Consider the following 24,368-nt stretch of genomic DNA (forward strand, 5'->3'; position numbering starts at 1 on the left):
TTGCCCTGTTCTCCCCAAGTGAAGCTAACTAGTATGGAAAAGGAAAATGTTATTATCCAGCGATTAAGCTCTGGCAAAGGATTTACAACGCAGATGTCATCACGACATACAAATTCAATGAAGAAATATAGAAACATTTAAGCAGTTGCAGCATAGAGCACACTATTTGTAATATTTATGTGCCATGTCCTTTTCCATACGGGGCATAGTTTATTTGATCAAATCCTCATTTAGGATATCCATTTTCCGTTGACCTATCAATGGCAGTACATCCTCCTCAATCACTGTGATGCCGATGATTTCTTCAAATCGTTCCAAGCCAAGTTGGGATCCACCCAGTAACAATGTCAACCATACCTTTCACTTATCCGCCAAAGAACTTCCTCCCCCGGAGGTATTGCTCCAGAGCTTTAAGGTTCATCCTGCATCTCTTTCACTGCCTTGAGTTGCTCCTCTCCGACCCTGGAGAACACATCAAAACTCCCAAGCAAGCACTGCAGATTAGAAAACACATAGAATTAGTCTTGATATTTACCATAAGTTCACTGAAAGCCAAAAAATTAAAGCGCAAAGATGTGACAATTTCTTCAGCAAAGTTAGCCCGGAAACGAGCAATGGACTTTTCATATGGATCCGATGGCATGAGGGGGGTGGCGTTCCTTCCACGCCTCGTCGACGTACTCGACAATCTGGAGCCTTCTTGCGGAAGTTCTTCAAGTCCTCGTTCACGTAGTCATACGTGATGCGTTTCAAACGGGGACGAAAGGGCTTAGTTTATTGCCATAGTTTTTCGCTCCCTCTTCTCCCCATATCTTTCTCAAGACTTTGGTTACAGAGTTGCAGAGGAGCAAGAAAGGATTGGAAGTTTCTATTGAGAGACCACTCTGGATGTTATTTGTGCCTTTTCCTGGTCAATTGTTTGACTATTTTACCATGTACTCTGGCAGAAATTAAGTTGGACTTCCAAATCCATCTGGATTCGGATCTCAATAGATCGGGTTTTTTTGTTTTCATAATTACCACTGATATTCTTCTTTTTTAAAAGTGTAGAACATAAAATTATTTAAAAAAATCACTAATCTTTTACCTGGAATACTATGGTATCAAGATAATATTAGATAGCTTTACAATTATTTTAAATAATTCATACAAGGGTAAATATAAATAATTTCTAATTCTAAATTCAGTTTTTAGAAAAAACGTTGTGAGAATTATGTATAAATTTCTAGAAATATTTGTCATCACCCAAGTATATAGCTCTCACCAATGGACTCAAGGATTGATATTTAACAGGCCCAACAAGGAGCGGATCCTGTCTATTCAGTGAATCCGATCCGATATAAACCTGCTCCAGTAACCTCTTCCTTTTATTTTCTTCCCCGGTTCAAGAATCAGGAGCGGCATCTCACTTTCTTGCTCGGCTTCGGCGGAGAAGACCGCCGATTCGAACCTTCGTTTCCTTTACCTTCGACTGGCACGGAGTAGGGTTCCATCGCCGTCTAATGTCTTGTCTCTTTAATCTTACGCTATTACATGCCGATAAGCTGCGGTGGTGATCGGTTGCTGCCGTTCGCCGCCGATGGGCCGATTTGACTGCCTAAGATTTGCTCCAAGAGTGATTTATCTGCACTCGAGCAAGGTATATTTGGAATCTCTACCTTTTCTCTTCTTTTACATTGGTCTTTGGAAGAGAAAGATTCAAGAAATTCTTCGTTCTTTCCTCTCTTGCAGCCTCGTGGTCATCCATGGTTTTCTCCGTCAGTTGGATTATCATTGGATCGTCTCGGAGCGAGGAAGGAAGGGGTTTCGCCGTTTATCAGAGCTATTTCTCACCTATCTCCACGTAATTTTTTTTTATTCATTTAGTCCATGCTGGCAATTCTGATGTCTTTCCTGATCGTAATGACTTCCTCAATTGTGAGAATAACATACTGCTTACGACTATTCTTTATGAATCTGCAAGAAGAAATTGTAATTAGCTATTGTTCTATGCTATTTATGGGCCTGTTGTGAGTTCTTGTTCACACCATATTGTCAGTATTTTATCTCTTCTCAAATGAAACCTAAATTCTATTTTGTTGACTTATCCAAAGAAGTTTTAATATTTTCTTTTATGATGTTGCTAATTTGAAGGTTTAGCCGTCTAATCTGTAGTTCGTGTTGTTTATATTAAGTTCAGAGAGAAGCAAGTACTTTTGAAGTCTCACCAATCCCACATTATTTTCACTACGGGGTTCTAAAAGTGCTCGTGATGGGCTTAGGGCATAAAGCTATATGCCTAGAATTGGTGGATATAGTTTATTTTGGTAGTAAACCAGCTTAGATCTTGAAAACCTACCAAAACAGGTAAAACATAGGTCTAGGAGAAAGAATACTTCTGCTGAAATATGCAATCTCAATAGTATTCCACTCACATAAAGAACTCTCTTTTGGCTCATATTTCTTTGCTAGGCTATCAATAATCTTGAAAAAGAAAATCAACTGTAATCTTAGAGACATTACCGAAAAGGAAAAAGGAGAGAGAACTTTAGCTCCGCAAGGTTACCTGTCACCTAGACATCAGCGATGGGCACTGATGCACATAAGGAGATACAGTTTGGGGACAAGTGCTGCATGCCATGCTGGCTATGATCACTTAAGAATGACTTTTATGTATTTCTTATGTCATTAAACCTTTTCTTTTTTTTTGGAAAACCTTTTGTGGTTGTATACAACTAGTCAACTATACATAAATCCTGTTCTTGACCTTGTCTTGTTAAAGAAAACTTGGTCGCCTTTTGAGGGTTTCTTGCAAAGTAATATTTTGACTTTTCACATTTATTGTTTATTATTGATTGTGAGGAATATAAACTATATAGTTCTTTGTGACGTAGTGTTAATTCCATGGTTGCATGTCTTTTAGCTTTAATATGTAACTGTTTGCTATTTTAAGAGTTCCAATTTATGTGTTTCTTCATACTTGTTGCTGGCTTTGATAGTCCGTATTAAGTTGGTATTACTTTGATATCCTAAGATAGGACATTAGTTTCCATCCATTTACTTGCTCTAGGTCATTATTTCTCATTCATTTGCTTGATCTGCAGTATCTTGTGATTGATCAATGATTCAATTTTTTCTCAGTGCATAAATATTGTCTGAATGCTGCTGAAAGACATTGTAGCAGATTTCAATCAAATGAATTTTTGCCAAACCGGCTCTTCCATGCTACAGGTTACTTTTGTTTTTTTATTGCAAAAATTTCCACTATATATTTTTGTAGGTTCAGTTGAACTATGACTGTCATCTCCTCGTTATATGTTGGTTTCAGGTCTGTGTTATGCAATAGAAAAGGACTATTATGAGATTCTTGGTGTCTCTAAAGATGCTACCCGGGATGATGTCAAAAAGGCTTTTCGTTCTGTGAGTAGCTTGTTTGAGAGTTGAGACTAATCTACACAATGCTAAGAATGCAATATTAATTTCTATTGCATTTATGTATTTTGTCTCACATGACTTCTTATTTGGTTCTCCATTTTAGTCTTTAGCACATTGTCCATTACTTAAATTTTCTAAATTATCATATACAGGAACTTTTGCAGATTCAAGTATTTCACTTTTTGAGACTCTTAGTTGCCATTTTAACAAGTAGCCTGAAACAAATCATTAATCTGCACTGTAATTTTGAATCCTGCATCTTAATATGTTCATTCTAGAAGTATGTCAATCTTCATTAGCACAAAATTAGTCTTCTTATGTCTTCTTATGTACAGTTCTTTTATCAGTTTAACCTCTGAGCTTTACATCAGTTCCTGTATTTACCTGTACTATTTGTGCAGCTTGCAAAGAAGTACCACCCAGATACAAATAAAAATAATCCAGCAGCAAAGAGAAAGTTCCAGGAGATAAGAGAAGCGTATGAGGCTAGTGCATCTAAACCTTTATGTTTTGTACAATTTTGGTGTCTAAATTAGAATTAATATTTTCTTTATTCTGGTGAAAGTTGTTTACCAGATACTGGGAGATCCTGAGAAGAGAGCAGAATATGACAGGGTAATTGATGCTTACTTGATGGAAGCTGCAACCTTTTGTCTTTATCTAATCGATTTTTTCTTCCCCGACTGCTCATGTCATCTATCTTTTTCTCTAGTACAGATCTATGGTTTCTTATGTTAACATTTTATTAGTATGCGTATCGCAATCCTCAACTTTTGCAAGCTGTCTTGATGAGCAGATGCAAGTTATTATTCTTGTTGTTGATTTAAAAATTAGCCTAATTTTCTAGGCAACTTATTCACTTCAGATTTTTATGGTGATATAAAGGAAATCTCCAAAGGAGCAGAGGAAATGAGATATGCTGCAAATGATGCAGGTGGGTTCCACAAAAGCTATCAAGATCCTTTCTCAAGATTCCACAACTCCAATCAAGATCCTTTCTCTAATTCATTTTATAAGATATTCTCTGAGGTGGTTTTTTCTCTTTTCTGTGGAATTATTTGCTCAATTGATGTTCATAAGAAGTCTTAGGATTATTTGTTGATGTTTCAGGTCTTTGAAGATGGTAGAGACATATATGTAGATGATATAGAGGTTTAGCTACTCTTTTTGGACCTTACCATTTATTTGTGGATTCTTCCATGCATCAGTCTTTGAAATATCTAGTCTATTGGTGTACTTTTATAGGTGGAGCTGAATCTTTCTTTTTCTGAGGCAGCTAAAGGTTGCGTAAAGGAAGTGGTTTTCAATGCAAAGGTTCTTTGTGATTCATGCTGTGAGTGTACACTTTATTTTTTGTACTGCTTTGGCTGCAGAATCAAAACAACTAGTCTGGTTGTGCTTTATTAAATATTATCTCACAGTTTTTTTTTTAATTCACATGAAAATATCCTAGGTAGCACGGAATTCTAGTTTTTAAGCTTATCGTTTTATATATTTTTTTCTTTGATTTCCTTGTGTCAATTGGAAAGGTATCTACTTGAGAAATAGGCTGTAAACGGATAGAACTACTACTCAGTAAATATCTTCAGTAGGCAAAGAAAATTAATATGGAATTTGATTCATGCTGTGGCATCTGATAGGCCTGTCCTTTCTGTCTCCATATAACCCAAGATTTAACCGCAGCTAAATGTTATGCATCATCTTGACTATCTGCAAGTATGATACTGCTGATGAGGTGACTGAAATTGCTTACTATCCTGTCCCCTTGGTATGATATTCATGGTAGGATGTAATACTCTTCTTCTGCTAGCAATATATTCTCTTGGATAAGTGGTAAAGATGAGGTGGAATCTATAATCAAGGGGCTTAAGCATTTGAAATTACCTTTTGAGCATTTGGACAAACTAACATGCAAGAGAGTGTGTTTTATGGTTAAGAAAGTAAGAGTAAGAATGAATATATTAGCGAATTGTGAACCAGTAAATTGCACTGTGGAGAGCATGAAATCATGAGAATCATCTTTGCATTAGTTGTTGCTGTGATTAGAACGAAGGAATGTAAAACCCAAAGAAAGCTCTTTTGGAGAGTGCTGAAAATGTAGTTATCTCTGTTTATTTTCTTTTCATAGTTTGATCATTTTGTGGCCTATATTTTTCATCAGATGGACGAGGACACTCAGTCAATGCAAAGCCATCTAGATGCCCTACTTGTAAGGGCATCGGAAGAGTGAGTTTCCTTATTTTCTAGGACTTTTTTGGTTGACCTCCATGATTGTAAAAAACGTATGCTCTTTCAACATGTGCTCAATTTTTTTAAAATTTTTTGATTCAGGTCACAGTGTTCCCCTTCACCTCCATCTGTAATTCTTGCAAAGGGTCTGGAAAAATAATTAAGGTTGAAGTCACCACAATTAAAATAGCTTATTCTATTTGGATATGGAAACTTTGTTAGTTGCTTTGTTTAATTGGTTATATTATTCTCTGTTTATCAGAATTAACCTTCTTATACATACAGGATTACTGCCTAGTGTGCAAAGGGTCTGGAGTGGTTGATGATGTGAAGAATGTTGAAGTCTCGATTCCAGCAGGTGAGAATTGAAATTGTGTCATAAACTCTGCTATCTTGCTTCCATTGGGGATGCATTCCATTGTGAAATGTCTCTACAGCATTCCGATATAAGCTCTTTCATTGATAACAGAGCTTTGTTTCTCGCATTTCTGCAAAGTTTCTTTTGCAATGCCTACAGGCCTTATATGCTGCTTCTCTGTTCATCTATCACTCTGGTCAGTCTTATATGCTGCTTCTCCAATGGAAGCAAACCTTCTTAAGCCTTTGATGATATTCACTTTTGGTCTACTTTCTTTTCCACTGGTGGTCTCGTGATTACAATTTTTTATCACATAATGTGATGGCCTACAGGCCCTACACATCCTAAAGATGTCTTGCGTTCTTGATTTAGTACGATCTTTCACTACTAGCTCTTATAGTAGGAAGTGAGGGCCTTAAAGAACTATGACAGTCCATATCCTATAGTTCTTTAGCATGGCTTTGGAGCCTCATGTCTTGTTAATATTTATGGCCTTATATTCTTGCTGGTCTCTATCCATAATATATGTTTGCAATACTGAGCTTTCCTATAAATGATCAATAAGAACAGGTTCTTCTCTGTTTGAGGTTATGCTGTACCTAAGCCCATTTACTTGGGAGAAGACTAAGATAAATGACTGCTGAAAGATTTAAGGTTCATTCAGTTACGGCGATTAAGATTTTCATTCACATCATCTGCTTATTTCAGTTGATGCATTTTCTGCATTACCTACTCTATTTCTTCCGCTGTGATTCTCTTTGTATATGTTTCTCAATATTCATTTTGCTTTACATAGGAGTTGATTCTGGGGATACCATTCGTGTGCAGAAGGGTGGAAATCAAGGGGGCCATGCTGTTCCTCCTGGAAATTTATACATTAAGCTGCAGGTGGCAACTTTTCCATGTTCAATCATATGTTGATAATTTGAAATCTGGCCTTGTTACCTAGTCAAGTTACCTTGATAGTCTAATTACCCTTGTACTCTATCATCTTAGTCCATTTTTTGGGACCTGTCGCGCATGTTGATTACAAAGTTTTCTGAAGTATCTTGTTTGCTTTTCTTGTCACCTTCATTACAATTTTAGGAAACTTCATCAATATCATTGTATATCTTGGAGTCAAAATTGGAAGCAATGAACTCCTTATTTCTTATGCTAATATTAAGTATTAACATATTCAGTTCATCAAAGATCTAAATATATATCATTATATTGTCATAATATTATAGATATCTCTAAATAGATTTTTGATACAGAAACCAAACTTAATGCAATAGGAAGGTTAAAGTTTGAATCTTTGAATGAAGACTAATTTCCCTTCGTTTAATATAGGAACTCTCGGAACTGATGCATCATGCTGGTGGCTAGATTTTGTGAGGATAAGACGCTTCTCTGCATAGATTTCTTTTTTTATAGAATTAATCCCCAGAGAGAAGAGTTCTTCAACTGGTTTAAGATCATTCTTGCATTTCTAATACACATCCTTCAGTTCAACATGTAAGAAGATACCTTTTTGCATCTAGAGGCGCTATTTCAAGTAGACAAGAACTGTCAAATTCTGGGTAGTTATGGGGTAGTAGTGGGGAAGACATGATTGCCCTGGAATAGTATTGGACAGTGGCCATAGGGACAAATTAAGATGTGCAAAAACTCATTTGTTAGAACTTAATAATTTACTGTTGATTTCTCACCATTGTAGATAATCTTGGTTTAGAAGGCCAACATGTTGGCCACTTGGCCTTCTTATGTAAATGTTTCTTGTTGAATGTTTTCTTGGCCACTTGGCCTTCTTATGTAAATTGTTTCTTATTGAATGCTTTCTTTGACATTATTTGATTATTCAGCTTGTGATGTTCTCCTTTTGTCCTACAATTTTGGACATTGTAGGTTGCCAAGGATCCCGTTTTCCTTCGAGAGGGCTCTGACGTTTACGTGGATACCCGTATAAGCTTTACACAGGCAATATCACATTATCTAATAGTTTAGACAAATATTTGTCTTGTTCCACTGTATTATTCCTAAAATTGCATAGCTAGCTCCTCTCATGAATTGAGATTGTTTAAATACCAAATCTGGTGAATCTTTTTTGATTCACATACTGACTAGGAGGTTTCTATGGTAATTTTGTTTGTGTTGAACTTTTCAAATTTTGTCTCATTGTACGTTCTGTGCCTCAGCCCTGTGGGCTCCAGTCTCTTATTAATCATGGTAACATATATTCAAGGAGGAGAGATTAATGGAAAACTTTGGAAGGAGAAACCGAGTTGCTAGGACAACAAGCATGAGCCCTTGACACAGGAAAATTTAGATTAGAATATTTATTTCCTGACTACTGACTAAGTTCTAGAGTTAAAGCAGACCAGGTTGAATGTAACTGTGAGATCATGCAGGTAGGACGGGGCTTGAGATAGTCTAACAAATGTACCTCTAAGTAATCTAGGGACTTTGAGCTGCCTTCTGTTTCCATTGATTTCACATTCAGACATATTTAGGGTTTAGATAGTAAAATTAATTTAGATCTTTATATCAAACTTACATGCGATGTTGTGTCAAAACTTTTGTTTGTCAGAGTAGATTATACTGGCGTACTTCCAATTTTTGCACAAATAGTTATTATTTATTTTCTTCACAGCTTCAACTTTTTCACAAATAGTTATTATTATTTTTTCACAAATAGTTATTATTTAATTTTGACACCATGAGAAACCTTCATTACCACAGTCATATTTTACTTGCCTGTTATTCTTCAAATTTAAATTTCTTCTGGTGAATTCCATAGGCTATTCTTGGTGGTACCATTGAAGTCCCAACTTTAAATGGGAAAACTCAAGTGAAGGTATCAAAGTAGACTTGCCATCATACTTAAATATCTTCTTGATCCATTATCTCCTTTTTCATGCATTGTGATTTAGCGTTATTTGTCTATCTAGTGTTAATGTTGAAGATTATTTGTTTTCTCTGTAATTTATATGAATTTACACTCTTCAAGCTTTCTTTTTATGGGCTGGCAAGCAATTGATGTGCCTTTGGATAATTTTGAGTAACAATTTTATTCATTGCCTTCTTTTTTCTGTTTGTTACAGATACCAAAAGGAGTCCAGCCAGGGCAACTCTTGGTTCTAAGGGGTAGAGGTATAAACACATGAATATGAATTGGTTTGTCTATTTTACTTTTAAGAAATGTGCATGGATCAAGGAAGATTGTATAACTGTCAGGATTTCCAAAGCATGTTGGACTAGCAGATCATGGGGATCAATATTTGCGGTTCCGTGTCCATTTTCCTTCGTAAGCTTTTTCTACCTTTACTGAGAAGCTACTTTTTCACCGTTAAGTTTGTTAAAGTCTACTAGCAGAGCTGCAATTGCATCACAACACAATTTTTTTTAGACTTGCATACTGCATGGTCTTAGTTTACAAAACTAGTCCTAGTTCATTTTCTATGTTGTAGTTAAATCATTTATGATGCTCTTGTGTTTGATTTGTGGAAGTTCAATCCAAATTTCTAAATGCTATGATGATATATATTAAGAGTGTTGGGCATGCTGCAAGGTGAAGCTATTTCCTTGAAGCGAGGTTGTTAATGTGCAGAGAAGTGTACGTTCTTCCTAACAAAATAGGCCATGAAGTACATTTGCTAGTTGTACTTTCTGCAGTGAACAAAGATTATATTTTGATTTTTGAGTGTAACTCCTTTTTTATATTCAACCATTAGATTTTTGCCCCTGTAAAGTTAGTTTTGATTGTTGGACTCTGATCCTCGGATCATCTTTATATCTGCATATTGCCTTTTTCTCCTCTTGGTTTAGTGATAAGCATTGATATGCTCTTCATATTCTTTAGGTCAGTTACTGAACGCCAGCGAACATTGTTGGAAGAATTTGCTGTGGAAGAATCAACGCAAGAAAGTAACAGATCCTCTGAAGAGAACTGGTAGGTTGATTGATAATTTACATCTAAAATATGTAGTCTTCAAGAAGATATTGCTGATTTTACTTTTTTTAACTTGATTAATAGTTACTGTGCTGGATTCTGCTCCTGAGAAGAGGATATTCTCCTCTTTTGTGTGTTTTTTTATTTGGGATTCTTTTTTTTCCCCTCTTTTTGGGTGGATGACAGGGTTAGGGTGTTGATTTGATGGGTTGGGGTTCAGGCCAGCTTGTGAGGCCCACATTGGTGGATGGCTGGGTTTAGATTGGACTACATGTCCAGTTCTTCTGAAAAAGGAGAGGACTCCCTCTTCTGACTCATTTCTGCCAAGTAAAATCCACATAATTTTGTAGTACTTTATTGCTTATGAAATTCTGTTTTGTTAACAGCTGAATTATTTTAGTTGAGGGTATCAACGACTGGTTCATGGTGTTTACTTTGTTAGCTGTTTATGTTATTTGGTGCTTTAGGTTACAATTGTTTATACTTGTATAGGTATGAACTTTTTGCAGCTAATGAGGCAATACTGTAGAATCATGGAATGCAGTTTCGACTGATCCTGATTCGGATCGATCGAAACGAGTCGGGATTGGCCATAGTCAAAACTAGTCAACAGACTGGTTTCAGTCGGATATCCGATCCGTATCAGGTCGGGATCAGCCAATATGGCTGATCCCACCCTATACAGGTGAGGGTGGTTGGATATGGGTCAGATCTGACTCGTATTCAGTCCTTTTTGTCTTTGCTCTCTCCCTCTCTCTCTCTCTCTCTCTCTCTCTCTCTCTCTCTCTCTCTCTCTCTCTCTCTCTCTCTCTCTCTCTCTCATTATCTACTCTCCTACCTAATCCACCGAAGCCCGAGCAGATCTCCAATGACCTCGACGTCTGGCGACGTGCTCCGACGATCTTGACCTCCTACAACCTCGGGTGAGTTTTTATTTTATTTTTTGTTTTCTTTTTATTTCTTCCATCTCTTTCTTCCGACAACTTCCGACAAGCCTCCTCCATACTCTCTTCCTCCCTCTCTTGCTCTGAGTCTGTCACTGTTACTGCAGCATTTTTTTTTGCTACAGTAACATTGATAGGGAGAAAGAAATAGAGGAAAAAAGAGAGAAAAGGAAGAAGAGAGAGAGGGAGGTGGGCTGCGGTAGTGAGGCAGAGGGAGAAAAAGAGAGGGGAAGAAAAAGGAGAGAGAAAAAATGGAGGAAAAAAATGGTTGCGGGCTGCGGCAGTAAGGAGAAGGAAGAAGAGAGGGGAAGTGAAGTGAGAGAGAAATAAGACAAAAAATTAAAATCATAAAAAAAAATTGCCTTGTGGTAGTAAGAGAAGGGGGGAGGGGAGGAGGAAGGGAGGATTTTATTTTTTACGAAAGTCAATTCAGTATTTATCAAAGTTTTAATTTTTAAGTAAGTTAATATATTTTTTAAGTTTTTAAGGTTTCACATGTCAGCATTTTTTATTTTTTAATCATTTTTTCTAATTTTTTTTGTATTTTTAAATAACATGTAGAATTTTATATAATTATAAAACATACTGATCAGTTATACGCGGTCGATGTGGTCGATTTCGATCCCGGTACCGAGTTTCGAAATCTTGTATAGATATGACAGATGTCTAGTATGATAGCCCTGCACCAGTGGTTATGTGTATTTGCATTTTTAAAACCTTTTCACAACCGCTGTTGTGTTTCAAACTTGATGAGTCACATTGTAGATTCTACCAAATAAGATGAATAATATTCATTTAGCTCAATAGAATTGATCTTTGTAATGATAACAGTTGAAGTAATCAAGTGCAAAACTAACTGCATTTTAGCTTAATATGCAGGGGATAAATAATAAATGATTAATTGCTTATGAGCATCAGTTTTGATGAATATCTCATTGCTCAATTGTTGCATAAGAAAGTGGTTAATGCTTTGCATCTCCAGTGGACTGCCAGCCTTAACATGTGCTTGATGGTAGATGCCAATATCTGTATCAATATGTTTTGGAGCTGTATGCATTGAATATTGAAGAAAGTCGTAGAAGTGCTGTAATATACTGTACGTTGAATTCCTAGGGGTGCATCCTACTACAGCATAATTGTTGGTCTTTGCATACACAAAAAGTACTAATACTATGTTTTAGTAATTGCAACATCCATAGCTCATGAAAACTTGGCTTGTTTAAATCTTGATCCTGATAATCACCCTTGGTTTTTTCCCCCTCATTCTTTGGATTGTACATCATAAAAGTACTTTTGTTGCTGGTAATGTATCTATTGCTTCTTGTTAACTACGTAAGATATTGCAACTAGGTTCGCTGTATTTTGTACACCGTTGGTAATCACAATTGTTGTTCTCTTCAAATATTGTTCTGATATCTGACTAAGTTTTATGTTGGAACTATTTAATCCATTAATCTTATATTTCACCATTTCAATTACCTTTTAAGAATGAAATGCTTAGAGTACGGTGGTCATTTTATACAACACACAAATAGTATTAGATATAGTGTCATTAAGTGAATAGTTGATTCAATGGTTCAGTTATAATTCAAACTGTTGATAGCATTCTGTAGTTCATGTCGATGATATGATATGTTCTATCTCAATGTAATGAAGATTTTGGAAATGCGTAACAGGCTTTACCAGCAGCTATGTACTGGTTGAACTTACAGGTGGCAGCAAATCATCTACCGCCTATCTGGTCCTAAGTTCATGATTGGCATTGCATTCCTTCTATTTATTCATTTGCTGCTGAGCAGAAGTGTGAGCTAATGCTGCCGCAAGGGTGACTGACGAGCACGAGGTGCCTAACGAGGATAGCCATAACCGTGCGGCAACAATCCATCCAAGTGGCACGAGAGGTTGTTCCATCACTGAACTTCCAGGGTACTATAGATCATTTCCGCTCTGGGTATGGGACAAAATAGTCAGTACGATATTATTTTGATGCAGAAAATAGCTCCTTTGCAGTGGGGGGAGCCATGCTCGTCTGCTTCACTGCCCCTCGAAATTATTTGATTTGCATGAGTGACAAATGAATATATGCATTGTCCACAAGCTTTACAATGTATAACACATTAGGCATATGGGAAAAATGTATAGGCTTTTCTCATCATCTTTTTTTGAGCACTTCTCCATACGAATGTCAAGATCCGGTTAAAGGTTGCCAGCATGTCATCCTTACCACTTAATTTTACCTGTGCTCGATAAGTTTTTGTTCCCTCCTGTTAAAAAGTCGCCAATTTTTTTAGATTATTATTTTTCATTTTTATTTTTGATCCGTGGAATCATCTATTATTTTCTTGGAATAATGTTCCTCATCACAGCATTGCAACAGGTGCTGAAATATTACATTTTACGTGTCCATACGTATCATGTAATTATTAGATGTTATTTATGGACTGCTGCATCAGAAGTGGACAATCGGGATCGTCATAATGATTCCGATGTATAATTAGATATTGCAGAATAAAATTTTAAACATGATTATGTTGCTGCTTTTGCTTTTGTATTTGTTATAGATTTAATTATTTTGTAGATCATATTCAAAACTCTTTTTCAGTGACACAACGGGGAGTTTGTTTTCTCTGAAAAAAAATGAAAAGAGTTTGTTTTGAACAAGTGGAAAGCCAGTGATGTGCTTGGAATATTTTTACGTGCTTCTATAAAAAAAATTTAATCATTTTCTCCTAGGTTGAACGGGTAAAGCTGCCAAACAATGAGCTATTATACTCCGATGGGGTAGCTTGTGCTTCTCAAAGAAACAAAGGGAAACCGCTCTAGCCATCTAAGCCATCGGTAGACCGATGCACAACATACATCCACTAGTAGATTTGGCATTTTCTTCTGGCATCCGTTTCTTGAACGTCTGATTTTCGCAGTAGATAAGTATGAAGCCGTGCACAGACAGATGAACTTGCATGATTGCCGACTGCTTTGGCGATTCCATGCAGTCGTTTGCACTTATCTTTGACAAAAGGAGGCTGCCGCGCGTGCATGGATCGATGAGGCATCATGTGATTGAAATCAAAGTTTACAAGTGATACTACTTTATGTTTGCTCAGCATTTATTCACCTCGAAGCAAGCAAATGAAACAGTGGCCTATGCATCGGTTTCAGTCTTCTTGGACTTAGACTTGAATTCCCCGTAAAAGTATGAAGCGAAGCCCCAGAGTGAGAGACCGAGTGCTACGCCTTTGCTGCCATTGAAGGGCTCGTCGAAGAAGACGACAGCAAGGACCTCGGTCACCGGGATGAGGACGGCCAAGATGACTCCAGCGAGTAGAGCCGAGCCGTAGAAAATGGCACCTACTGTCCCCAAGAAGAAGCATTGGAACAAGACAGCAGAAGCAAGCAACACCATGTAGTAGCCACATTGGCCAAGTCCGAACTCCCCGGCTTCTTTTGGGATGGCCTGCAAGATCAAGGTGGTTATGGACGCGTCATTTGAAATCCATTAGGATTTAGGCTCCTCTGATTCTGAAAGCTATAGATTGGGCTGTATCTGATTTGATTTAACTTTCTTTTATGGATATCAAATTAACAAAGAGGATTTAGATAACCCTTGATTTGGATGATGTTGATGTCGAGGACTTTCAGTCAGCATGCTTTGCGGACTTTAGTGCTAGATGATCTCATCTACGAGTAGGATATGTTAATAGTTTTGGAGGACTAGGAAGGGTAATTCCTTGGCTCTACGTGGGTCAAACAAGTACACGCTTGAGTCAAGATTGCTTTTAATATTAGAAAAGAGCAATCGTAGGAGAAGCAATGTATAGGAACGATAATGGTCCCCACTCCCCACCGAGGTGGATAAGGCTCATCGTCCCACGAGATGGCACGAACACTAATTAGCATTCTAATGATTGATTGATCTAAATTATATATATATATATATATATATATATTTGATAAGAAAAGGGGAAGAGAGGAAATCTCAAGTATACCCTTAAATAAAAGAACCGTTAGAAATTAACCTCTGTGCCAAATTCCTGATTGAAAATAGCGGGTATGGAAGATGAGCTGTAAAAGAATTAGAATAAGATGATAAGAGTGTACTCACTAGGAAATCCTTGTTTACAAGCATCCCAACAGTGCTAAAAGCGGTGCCAAAGAACCCCATGACCAACTGCATCTCCATCACCAACGTATAAGTGACCTCTTGCTTGACCCTGGCATAGCTCATCTGGCTCAACTCCACCAACGGCAACACCAACCCATACAAAGCCGCCGCCCCAAGCGTCATCCAAAACCCTACGTAATACTTCCCCTTGGACTCCCCCTCGGGCCTATCTCCGCTTGAGTTTATACCCAAAATCGCTGCCCCGACGATCAGCAGCACCACCGCGTTCACCGAGGCGGCGGTGAACCGTTGCTTCACTAACAGGAGAGAAAACAAAGCCGTGAACGCAAGCTGGCTCGAGATGAGGATCGAAGAAGTCGAGACGGGGAGGTAGGAGATGCCATAGGCGTAGAAGAAATCGTCGAGACCGGTGAGGAGGCCGATGACTACGCAAGAAAGGAAAAGAGAAGGCGTCATGTGGTATAGATTGGTGGTTATCTCTTGGCAGCTGCGGCGGTGAGCGTAGGAGATGGTGAGTGGGACGAGGATGAGTGGCCATCCACCTGTTTGTAGCCAGCTAGAAAGCCATATGCGTTTGCCGCCTTTGATGAAGTAGAGGCGGAGGATTAGAGGACTTCCGGCGGTGCCGATAACCATGATGATGAAGTTTAGTGCTAGGAGGGATCTTCTTCCTAGGAATTTGCTCCTTTTGTCCTCATTGTTGGGTTGTGGAAGTTGTTGGGATTCTACTTCCATGGATTTTAGTGTGAATTGTATTAGCTTTCCAGATAGGAAGGAGATGATGGTGGTCTCGAGCAACCTTCGCTTAAATAGAGGATTAGTACTGCTCAATGAGCCTGACGCATGGTGTGTCTGTTGCTAGTCTTTTCCAAGATTAATTATCTATTTGCTAGTTTGATTTTCTGACGCAACTAGTACGCAGATATTTTCCTTTGTTTGGAAACTAGTTTAATGATTGACGAGACTTTTATAGCTAGAAATCCTTTCTTTTGGGTTGATCCCAAGACCGAGTCTCTCAGTGCAATCTACCGCTCTTTTTAACTCGCAATAAGCTAAATTGGGCTCGGCAAGCACCGAGGAAGGGGGGAGTATAAGAAAAGAAGGGGCAAAAAACAAAAAAATCGTTGTTCCAACTCATTGTAAAGGAGCGCTGGAATAGAAATTATCTTCGAGTAATTGAATTCTAGACGTAATCAAAATGGACTAAGATCTCAGTATGGCAATACCAAGGATTGTGATCTAAATTGATCCCTTCTTTGCTAAAGATAAATTAATATATCTATTTAAGATGCACTAAAGATTAGTAGTCACTTGCGTGTAAGTGCCTACGTAAGGCCAAATGTTACGTGACAGAAACTGAAAGACTTTTAGAAAATAAATGATATTAAAGAAGAATGAACCGTTGGATAACTGAAAAGTAAAGACGAATACACCTCCCGTAACTGTTAGGCAAAGATAAATTTATTTATTTTCTAATAAATTTGTTGTTCATTTATTGTTATTAGAAATTATAAAGTCAATACAGTCTTAGAATACAAAATCATCACAAATTAAGGTACAAATCATAAAATTAAAAATTGATTTGATCAAAAGTTAATTGTAATAGTAAGCACTAAAATTTTAAAATTATTTTAAATAATAGCACCATCTTCTATTTATAAAAAATAAAAAAAATACTAATTAAAATATGCTAGCAGTTAAATAATTAAATATTAGTTATAGTAGTTAAAAGATTAAAATACACTAATTAAATAACTAACGATTAGTTATAATAATAAAAAGTTGTCTTAAGGATATCCACTCACAACATAATTTATTTATTTTACAATAACATTATAAAAATATTAATATTTCTTACCTGAACTGCACAACTTGCAGACTTTAATAAGTGATCGAAAATTCTGAACTGGGGCTGGGTGAACTCCAGATCGGTACACTAATTTTTGCATTCATAACAACCGAATTAAAGACAAACAAAAGTACTCTTGTCTTGAGTCAAACAGTAGTAATCTGAGCTCGTAGCGTTGCTTCCATCTCCTTCTTCTCTTTCTCTAACTTCTTCTCCTTGTTCTCCTTATATTCGCCATAAGAGTAGGAAGCCAGACCCCAGAGTGACAGCACAAGAGCTACTCCCTTCTCACTAGTAAACTTCTCTCCGAAGAAGATGACGGCCAAGACTTCGACGACGGGGATGAACACTGAAATGATGATTCCGGCGAGCAATGTATTGACGCAGAAGATGACACCAACCGTGCCCAAGAAGAAAAATTGCCAAAAGATTGCAGCCCAAACGAGCACCGCGTAGTACTGGGCCTCACCGTGTTTGTTATTCGCTGCCTCACCTTGGATGGCCTACCAATTGAAAATGTCCAATATGTGCACAGTTGCATTTTGGACACTAATATAATTACATGAACTGAGAGGCCTCAAAGAACAAAGATAAATGAGAGAACGTGTGCCAGTAATATATCTAAAGGAGTTCTAATAGTTATTAGTGCATAGGATTGGCATAATAATCTTGGCCGGCCAACCCACTTGTTTTATGCCTACCCCTTTCAATAGGGAGTACGACCGTCTTGAGAAGAAAAGCCCAGGCATAACAAGTCAGTGCTGCAAAAGTCGTTAGAATCTGATGCAGCAGATTAGCGTCCAAGAAAAGATAGATAATTTTTATTTGATCATTCTAGCATAAATATTGAAGGAAGTTTTTTTTTTCTTAATACCAGATAAAAAAACATCATATTTTTTTGTTGAAGAGGCATAAAAGTTGGAAGTTCCAGAAAGATTTCATATTTTTAATTAAAAAAATAAAATTAAACTATATTGACTCTCTCTCCCTTTTGACGATATGCCTACAAGACTATAGCTAAACTACTTAAAAAACTCAAAACACCAATTCAGAAGATGTACTTTTCGATTATGAAAGGTCAACTCAAATTCACAAAACCCTACTTAATTTGTGCTAGATATACATGAATAAATGGAATCAATTACTTGAAATCACCTCTTGCTTAGAGTATCGGATCCCGTTCAATTTCAAACTTTCTTTACCTTGTTCCACAAAGTTGCCTAATCATGCTATATTACTTAGCATTCAGATACCATGCATTTATAGTAGAAGCTTTAGTGGGTTCTTTATCTAGTCAGGGAGCTCTTACACGTACTTCAAAGGCTAAATGAGTCAATGGAGGTTGCGATCATTGATTACTAGTATTAAATGTGCAAGCTCCAATACGAATCCTAATTCCGGATCCCTTTTAAACCACGGAACGGAGGAAACTATTCTCCAACTAAAAGTATTCATAATAAATTAACCTATAAAAAAATTTAATTTAATCTGAACAATAGCATGAGGTTGGAATTCGATTTCTCACTGGACGTAGTCGAATTTCTGTGAACATATTTTACGAGGATAGATTGAGACAAATGATCTCACTTTTGGGCCTATAGCTACTTAGACGTACTCATAAATTATTAAAGAAATAACCTGGAAGTCTTTATTGACGATCATCCCCACGACACAAAAGACGCTGGCGAAGAAGCCCATGACGAGCTGCATCTCCATGACCAACGTGTACGTTATCGCCTGCTTTGCCTTCCTGTAGGTTAACTCCACCAATGGCAGCACCAGCCCGTACAAAGCCGCTGCCCCGAGGGTCAAGAAGAACCCCCTGTAGTACTCCCCCCTGGTGACCCCCTCCGGCCGATCTGACCCAGCATGGAGGCCGAGGATGATGGCACCGACGACGAGCAAGGCGACGGCATTGACGGAGAAGGGGGTGAACCGCTGGCGGACGAGGAGAAAGGCGAATAAGGCGGTGAAGGCGAGCTGCGAGGAGATGAGGATGGCCGAGGTGGAGACAGGGAGAAAGGCGAGGCCGTAGGCGTAGATGAAGTCGTCGAGGCCGGTGAGGAGGCCGATGAGCGCGCAGGCGACGAAGAGGCGAAGGGTGAGGGATATGAGTTTGGGTTTCTCGGTCTGGTTCGGGTTTTGGGTTTGAGTTCGGAGGCGGTGGAGATAGGAGAGGAGGAGGGGGAGGAGGAGGATGGGGAAGCCGGCGGTCTCGAGGAAGCCGGAGAGCCAGATGCGGTGGCCGCCTTGGAGGAAGTAGAGGCGGAGGAGGAGGGGACCGCCGGTGTTGCCGAGGGTCATCAAGAGGAAGTTGAGGACGACGAGGGTGCGCTTTAGGGCTGTACCCATGTGGCCTTGGTTATGGTGATAGTTTTCTTGGCCTTCTACTTCCATGGCGGTCTTAGATATGGAGAGAGAGAGAGAGAGAGAGAGAGAGAGAGAGAGAGAGAGAGAGAGAGAGAGAGAGAGAGAGAGAGAAGTGGGACTTAAATTGAAACACCGGCGAAGGTAGGGTGGCCAATGAAGAAGTTGTGGTAGTCATTGTTTCACTTAGTTGAGTTGACTCCGTCTTATTGAGGATAATTGATTGGGTGAATAAGGCTAAACAAGAGTATTATACGCTGCCTAAGGTACTAATGTGTACGATTTTCTAAGTGGCAGGGATTAAAATGCAAGTATGGCTTAACTATGGTCGACTATTTTGAGTTTGGCAAACATTTTTTTAAACACAATTTTAGTACCTTTTTAACGTATAAATAGTATTCTATTTTTTTTTTAATTTTTATGTATATACACACTACTCTTGTTACGTATAATTAGGGTTAGTAAAAAAAACTACTCATTTCACTCTCGTGCTAAAAGAAAATTAGAAAGCTAAAACGTGAATGGGCGTAAAGTTCGTAGCCAAGACATTCTACACACTCTTTGTTAAAAAATTAAGATAAAAGTTAAAAAAAATGGAAATATTAAAATATGAACTCATTAGAAAATTATACATAACTTTTAACTTTATACAAGATATCGCCAATTATTAGGAAACAGTAGTAAGTGGCCAAATAGCCTACCTGAGCCCACTAATAGAAAAGAAAATTATGGGAACTAATACTGGGAAATAGTTAATAATACACCATTAACAATGGGCAGTATCTCTAATCATATATAAGTACTTATGAAATATCTGTAATAATCTAATTAACATACTTCAGGTGTGTAAAAGAGAGAACATACCTAATGTATTTTAATTAATCAAGTTTGAAATTTCTATTACATAATTTAGTTTTCAATACTAAAATATATAATATTATTTATTTTTTATTTAGGGATAGTAATTGTGATGAGATAGAGAAAATTAAGTAATTAACAAGCAGTGTCACAAATTCGCTTAATATTTATTTAAAGGTGTTTTTGATAGTTAGATCTAGTTCTCTTTTTAGAGAATGAAGTTAAAATACATGGAGCTGCTTTTGATAGTTAAAAAGTCGCTTATTTAATTTATTTTCTATAATTAAATATAAACAATATAGAGACTTCTAAAAAGACAATTTTTTCTAACTAAAACACCCCAAAAGGGAGACCAGCTTATAAGAGAACGTTTATTATGTTCGACATTAACGATAAATACAACAAACATTTAGCTGCATAATTTAGCTTAATTGATAATTTAGCAATAAGATTGATTTAAAATATGAGTGCAGATGAGTCGAGCAACCTAATCTAATAACTCATAAATTCGAGCTGAGTTGATAAGCCTTTTTGGTAACCCTAGTTTGGAGGAGAAATTTGGTAGTGCGACTGTTTGTCTTGACATGTTTAGATTAGAGTAATAATTTGATAACGTATCTGACTTAAAATCTAAACTAAATAGTTTATTATATTAACTAAATTTAAATATTTTATATTTAGAGAGAGTTAGCCGTTTATCCTGTCCAAACCTGCCATGCTCTTGACAGTGAGAGAGAAAAACCCGACCATATATTCGATCATTGTTAGAAAAGTACAATTATCAATACGCACTCGTATAAAGGTCATGCACTTATCGGACCAGCTGGTCAGGCAAAAATAGCGGAGAAAAAGTATTCGAGTGTGATGTAATTATCAGATCGATGGAGACAAATACCTAAATTTTTTTTCGAGTAAAAGACAAACACCTAATTTAGATAGTCTGACTGTTTTGTAAATTACTATCTATTCATTGGCAGATACAAGGCTAAGTGCAAGATACGAATGTTATCAAAAACCGGCTTCTATTATCCGATAAACTAATGGTCGCCCTATCTTTACAGGGTACAAAAATGGAATCTACAAATTCGGTACTCATTGCAGAAGCAACAGTTATGAAAGAGACTCTTGTCAACACTATTTTGTAGGGTTACTTTAATGTCTGGCTCAAGTTTGACAGGATGATTCTGGTCCGCATTTTGAAAGATAAATTTTGATGGTCTATTACCTCTCTCATTGATAATATAAAAATATAACTAGGAATTTTGATAATTATAAAGTTACTAATATATCTCGTCAAGCTAATTTTGTTGTAATATCCGCTATTAAATACATGTGCCCCTCATATGGGTGAAACCCACGTGATATTTACGTGATCTGTTGATCAATCTTTTAACATAATAAATATGAGAAAATCTCAAATTTTCATAAATAATACAAAATAAAAGAAACCTTATAACATCATAAGCTACAATAAGCCTCCAAATACATAACCATAGATAGATCCTAATGTTCACGCAAGGGCTATAAGCTATCTAGCTTACTTTACAAGAAAAAATAAATAAATAAGAAACTTAAACTAATCTCTACCGGATCTTCCACGAGCTCGGGGCCATCGATTGATCTAAAAAAAATTTCACTAAAAAGTGGTGAGCATAAAGCCTAGTAAGTATCTACTGCTATAGTCTAAAAGTAATACGATTATTGATGCAACAATAAGTAAATATGAATATGCGCATCATGATCAAATAAATACATCAATATCTCATACTCATCATGTTCATCTAATGCGTACATATATTAGCAATCAATAATCTATCATGCAATAATCAGGATTATCAAGTCCTTAAACTCGAGCTCACATTGAGCTCTGCCCATATGCCATATCAACACTACACCATATGATATGCATCATTTCAAACTCCCAAGTTTGTAACTTAGGCTCATGTAGAGCTACGCTTATAGATCATATCAATATTCACACTCGACCATACAAACCCATAAAGAAGGATAAATCCTAGCAGTGACTCGCCAACCCTTGACTTGATAAATAGTGTGACCGATTATCCATCACCGCAAATAAAAATCTCAGTAGTAAGCTCATTATATAGGTCAGTATCGCATATAAATACTAACATCTAAGCCTTTGGCTCCACAATTATCACATCATCATGCGAAAATTATGAGCCGTCGCACACGGACGCCATCACCCTACGTCATTGGGTACCGCTAGTTTTACCCATACCTTTCTTTCTCTCTATCTTAAATATCCTAAAGATATGACTCTTGTCGATCAATAGTAAATCGCTTATTACCTGGCAAAACGGCGCTGCCAGATTGTCAGTGATCAATAGATTGAGAAGTCAAGCATTGGCCATAATATATAAGTACAATAATATCTCATACCCCTAACCATGGCTCAAGAGGTGTCAGGTATTATTGAGATGCATCAATCACACCATTTATAGTCATGCACGTGTACAAGTGACATGACATTATACAATACGAACACACAGCATTATCATATATTATATGATACCATATATGATCATGCCTAATAAATATGCGTAGAAATCATGATATGCGAAATTTTACCAAAGAGTAAAAATAAAATTAACATACATGACGTGCAATAATAATAGTAAGAAAAATATATGCACATGTATGATATGAATGCTATGATGTCATAAGATAAGTTATTATATTATCTACACTACTCCTAGATTATAAAAGTTTCACTTATCTAACATTACTTTTATAATATAAGCTACATCTACATCACAAGATCATCCTCATAGGGTAGGGATTCCACATCGACAAAAAAATAATAACAAATATAAGCATAATACCTCCCCCTGATTAATTAAATAACCTACCGATGTCCGCAATAGGCTTGAGTAAATCCATTTAAGAATTCTCATATTTATTAGTCAAATAGGACTAGCACAGTTGTACCAAGGCCTGACACATTATTAAATATAATTAAAATAATTTACCTCAAATTATCATTCATATTATTATTATTAATTTACAGTAATTCACGTAGTCAATATTTAATTAATCAGTTTTCTTAAATAGCATAAATTGCTTAATACCCCAACTTTGATTGATCTATATTAATTCTCCGTTATGACCAAGTAATACGAATACACCCCGACACCAACTCCTTTGTTATAAATAATTTAACTAAAATCATAATCGATCACGCTAAACTTTACTTAGAGCTAATTTCTATTTCGGAGTAATTAGCAAAAAATATCATAGTCTAATTCGTTAAAATTGATTTATAATAATTATTTAGCAAGCTATCTTTAAAAAATTAATTAAGGCTCGACTTGACAATGATCATTAAAAAGGGTTAAAAAATGATTACCACAATTTAAACAATAATTAAAAACACACGGGCTAGCTCTACGCCCAAATAAAAAAGAAAGCCACTTGGGTTGGGCCATAGCGCAATTCACAACCACATAGGCTGGGAGTATTCCAGCCCAAACACAACATGGGTTAGGTCGCAACCCAACTCACAATAACATGGGCTGAACCGCAACTCAATATATAACCACCACATGAGCTAGGTTGTACCCAGCCCAATCTTGACATGGGCTGGGCTGACAGCAGCCTAACTCAACACAAACCTCACTTAGGTTGAGTTACAGGCTTATAGCCCACCCAAGCAACCTCTAGCTAGGCCGCAGCCCATAAAGTCAGGGCTCGACCCACCCCAACGGGCCTCCCCCTTTTCAACCCAGCCTAGCAGAACAAAGAGAAGAGAAGAGGTTGCTAGGGCCACCGCTGTCGACAGTTGGGTCATCATGTCTACCGAGGAAGGCATCCAAAGTGTTGATTGGCCGATGAAGGGGCCAACAGCCACCCATAAGCCACCAAAAGCACCCGCCGGTGGGGTGAAGGAGCTATTGATGGTATGGGTTGCCGAAGTCCCAACCAAGCCCACTAAAGCCTTCCCCTTAGCAAGCCAAAGCTTGTCGAGGGGAAACCCACCTACGAGGGGCAACTAATGGCGAGGACTTCCTCACCAAGGTTGGCGACTAGGGAGAGGGGTTGCCTGGCGACTTCGATCATAAGGGCCTAAATGCTGAGGCCAACAGCAACTTCTCATAAGAGGAAGCTCACCCGTCGGTCAGGTAGCCCAGTCGACGACAATGGTGGCTGAAAAACTACTTGAAACCCAACTAGGGAGGCTCCACGTGTAGCCTCCACAGGGGGCCGACACGGCCCACAAAGAGCGCCATTGGAAAAAGAGGATAAGGGAAAGCAAACGGGGCCAGCACAGCGAG

At 37.5% G+C, this 24,368-nt stretch overlaps 3 protein-coding genes across 10 annotated transcripts; 1 reads left to right on the plus strand and 2 right to left on the minus strand.

The window, feature by feature from the left end:
* The first annotated feature begins 1,380 nt into the window (after window positions 1–1,380).
* LOC140777394 (chaperone protein dnaJ 1, mitochondrial) lies at window positions 1,381–13,114 on the plus strand. 8 transcript variants are annotated; one of them, XR_012107005.1, is made up of 20 exons: window positions 1,381–1,639; window positions 1,732–1,843; window positions 3,121–3,210; window positions 3,308–3,399; window positions 3,816–3,899; window positions 3,991–4,029; window positions 4,300–4,443; window positions 4,525–4,566; window positions 4,660–4,747; window positions 5,576–5,640; window positions 5,746–5,808; window positions 5,929–6,001; window positions 6,798–6,889; window positions 7,889–7,960; window positions 8,781–8,837; window positions 9,085–9,133; window positions 9,218–9,287; window positions 9,843–9,932; window positions 10,425–10,855; window positions 12,553–12,638. XR_012107005.1 is itself a non-coding variant. In XM_073121469.1 (19 exons), the coding sequence occupies exons 1-19, from the start codon at window positions 1,580–1,582 to the stop codon at window positions 12,578–12,580; spliced, it is 1,410 nt and encodes a 469-aa protein (XP_072977570.1). In that variant the 5' UTR covers window positions 1,382–1,579; the 3' UTR covers window positions 12,581–13,114. The 8 variants fall into 8 exon arrangements, 2 of the variants coding, with proteins under 2 accessions (XP_072977570.1, XP_072977569.1); XR_012107007.1 differs by having other exon boundaries at window positions 10,442–10,855; XR_012107006.1 differs by lacking the exon at window positions 12,553–12,638 and having other exon boundaries at window positions 10,425–10,617; window positions 10,794–10,855.
* Window positions 13,115–13,624: 510 nt separating this feature from the next.
* On the minus strand, window positions 13,625–15,814 carry LOC140777395 (purine permease 3-like). Its single transcript, XM_073121470.1, has 2 exons — window positions 14,979–15,814; window positions 13,625–14,330 (listed from the first exon to the last, which is right to left on the minus strand). The coding sequence occupies exons 1-2, from the start codon at window positions 15,732–15,734 to the stop codon at window positions 14,019–14,021; spliced, it is 1,068 nt and encodes a 355-aa protein (XP_072977571.1). The 5' UTR covers window positions 15,735–15,814; the 3' UTR covers window positions 13,625–14,018.
* Window positions 15,815–16,870: 1,056 nt separating this feature from the next.
* On the minus strand, window positions 16,871–19,275 carry LOC140779076 (purine permease 3-like). The gene is made up of 2 exons (XM_073124037.1): window positions 18,487–19,275; window positions 16,871–17,351 (listed from the first exon to the last, which is right to left on the minus strand). The coding sequence occupies exons 1-2, from the start codon at window positions 19,243–19,245 to the stop codon at window positions 16,995–16,997; spliced, it is 1,116 nt and encodes a 371-aa protein (XP_072980138.1). The 5' UTR covers window positions 19,246–19,275; the 3' UTR covers window positions 16,871–16,994.
* Window positions 19,276–24,368: the final 5,093 nt, after the last annotated feature.

The sequence above is a fragment of the Typha angustifolia genome, chromosome 15 (assembly GCF_048772165.1).
Source record: "Typha angustifolia cultivar Huaian chromosome 15, ASM4877216v1, whole genome shotgun sequence".
Taxonomy (NCBI): domain Eukaryota; kingdom Viridiplantae; phylum Streptophyta; class Magnoliopsida; order Poales; family Typhaceae; genus Typha; species Typha angustifolia.

Coding starts and splice junctions, on each gene's coding strand:
- LOC140777395 (XM_073121470.1), bottom strand. CDS start 15,734: ATGGAAGTAGAATCCCAACAACTTCCACAACCCAACAATGAGGACAAA. Junction 14,331..14,978: donor TTGTAAACAAGGATTTCCTA/GTGAGTACACTC, acceptor TTGATCTTGCAG/GCCATCCCAAAAGAAGCCGG.
- LOC140779076 (XM_073124037.1), bottom strand. CDS start 19,245: ATGGAAGTAGAAGGCCAAGAAAACTATCACCATAACCAAGGCCACATG. Junction 17,352..18,486: donor TCGTCAATAAAGACTTCCAG/GTTATTTCTTTA, acceptor TTCAATTGGTAG/GCCATCCAAGGTGAGGCAGC.
- LOC140777394 (XM_073121468.1), top strand. CDS start 1,580: ATGGGCCGATTTGACTGCCTAAGATTTGCTCCAAGAGTGATTTATCTG. Junction 8,838..9,084: donor ATGGGAAAACTCAAGTGAAG/GTATCAAAGTAG, acceptor TGTTTGTTACAG/ATACCAAAAGGAGTCCAGCC. Junction 9,134..9,217: donor CTTGGTTCTAAGGGGTAGAG/GTATAAACACAT, acceptor TATAACTGTCAG/GATTTCCAAAGCATGTTGGA.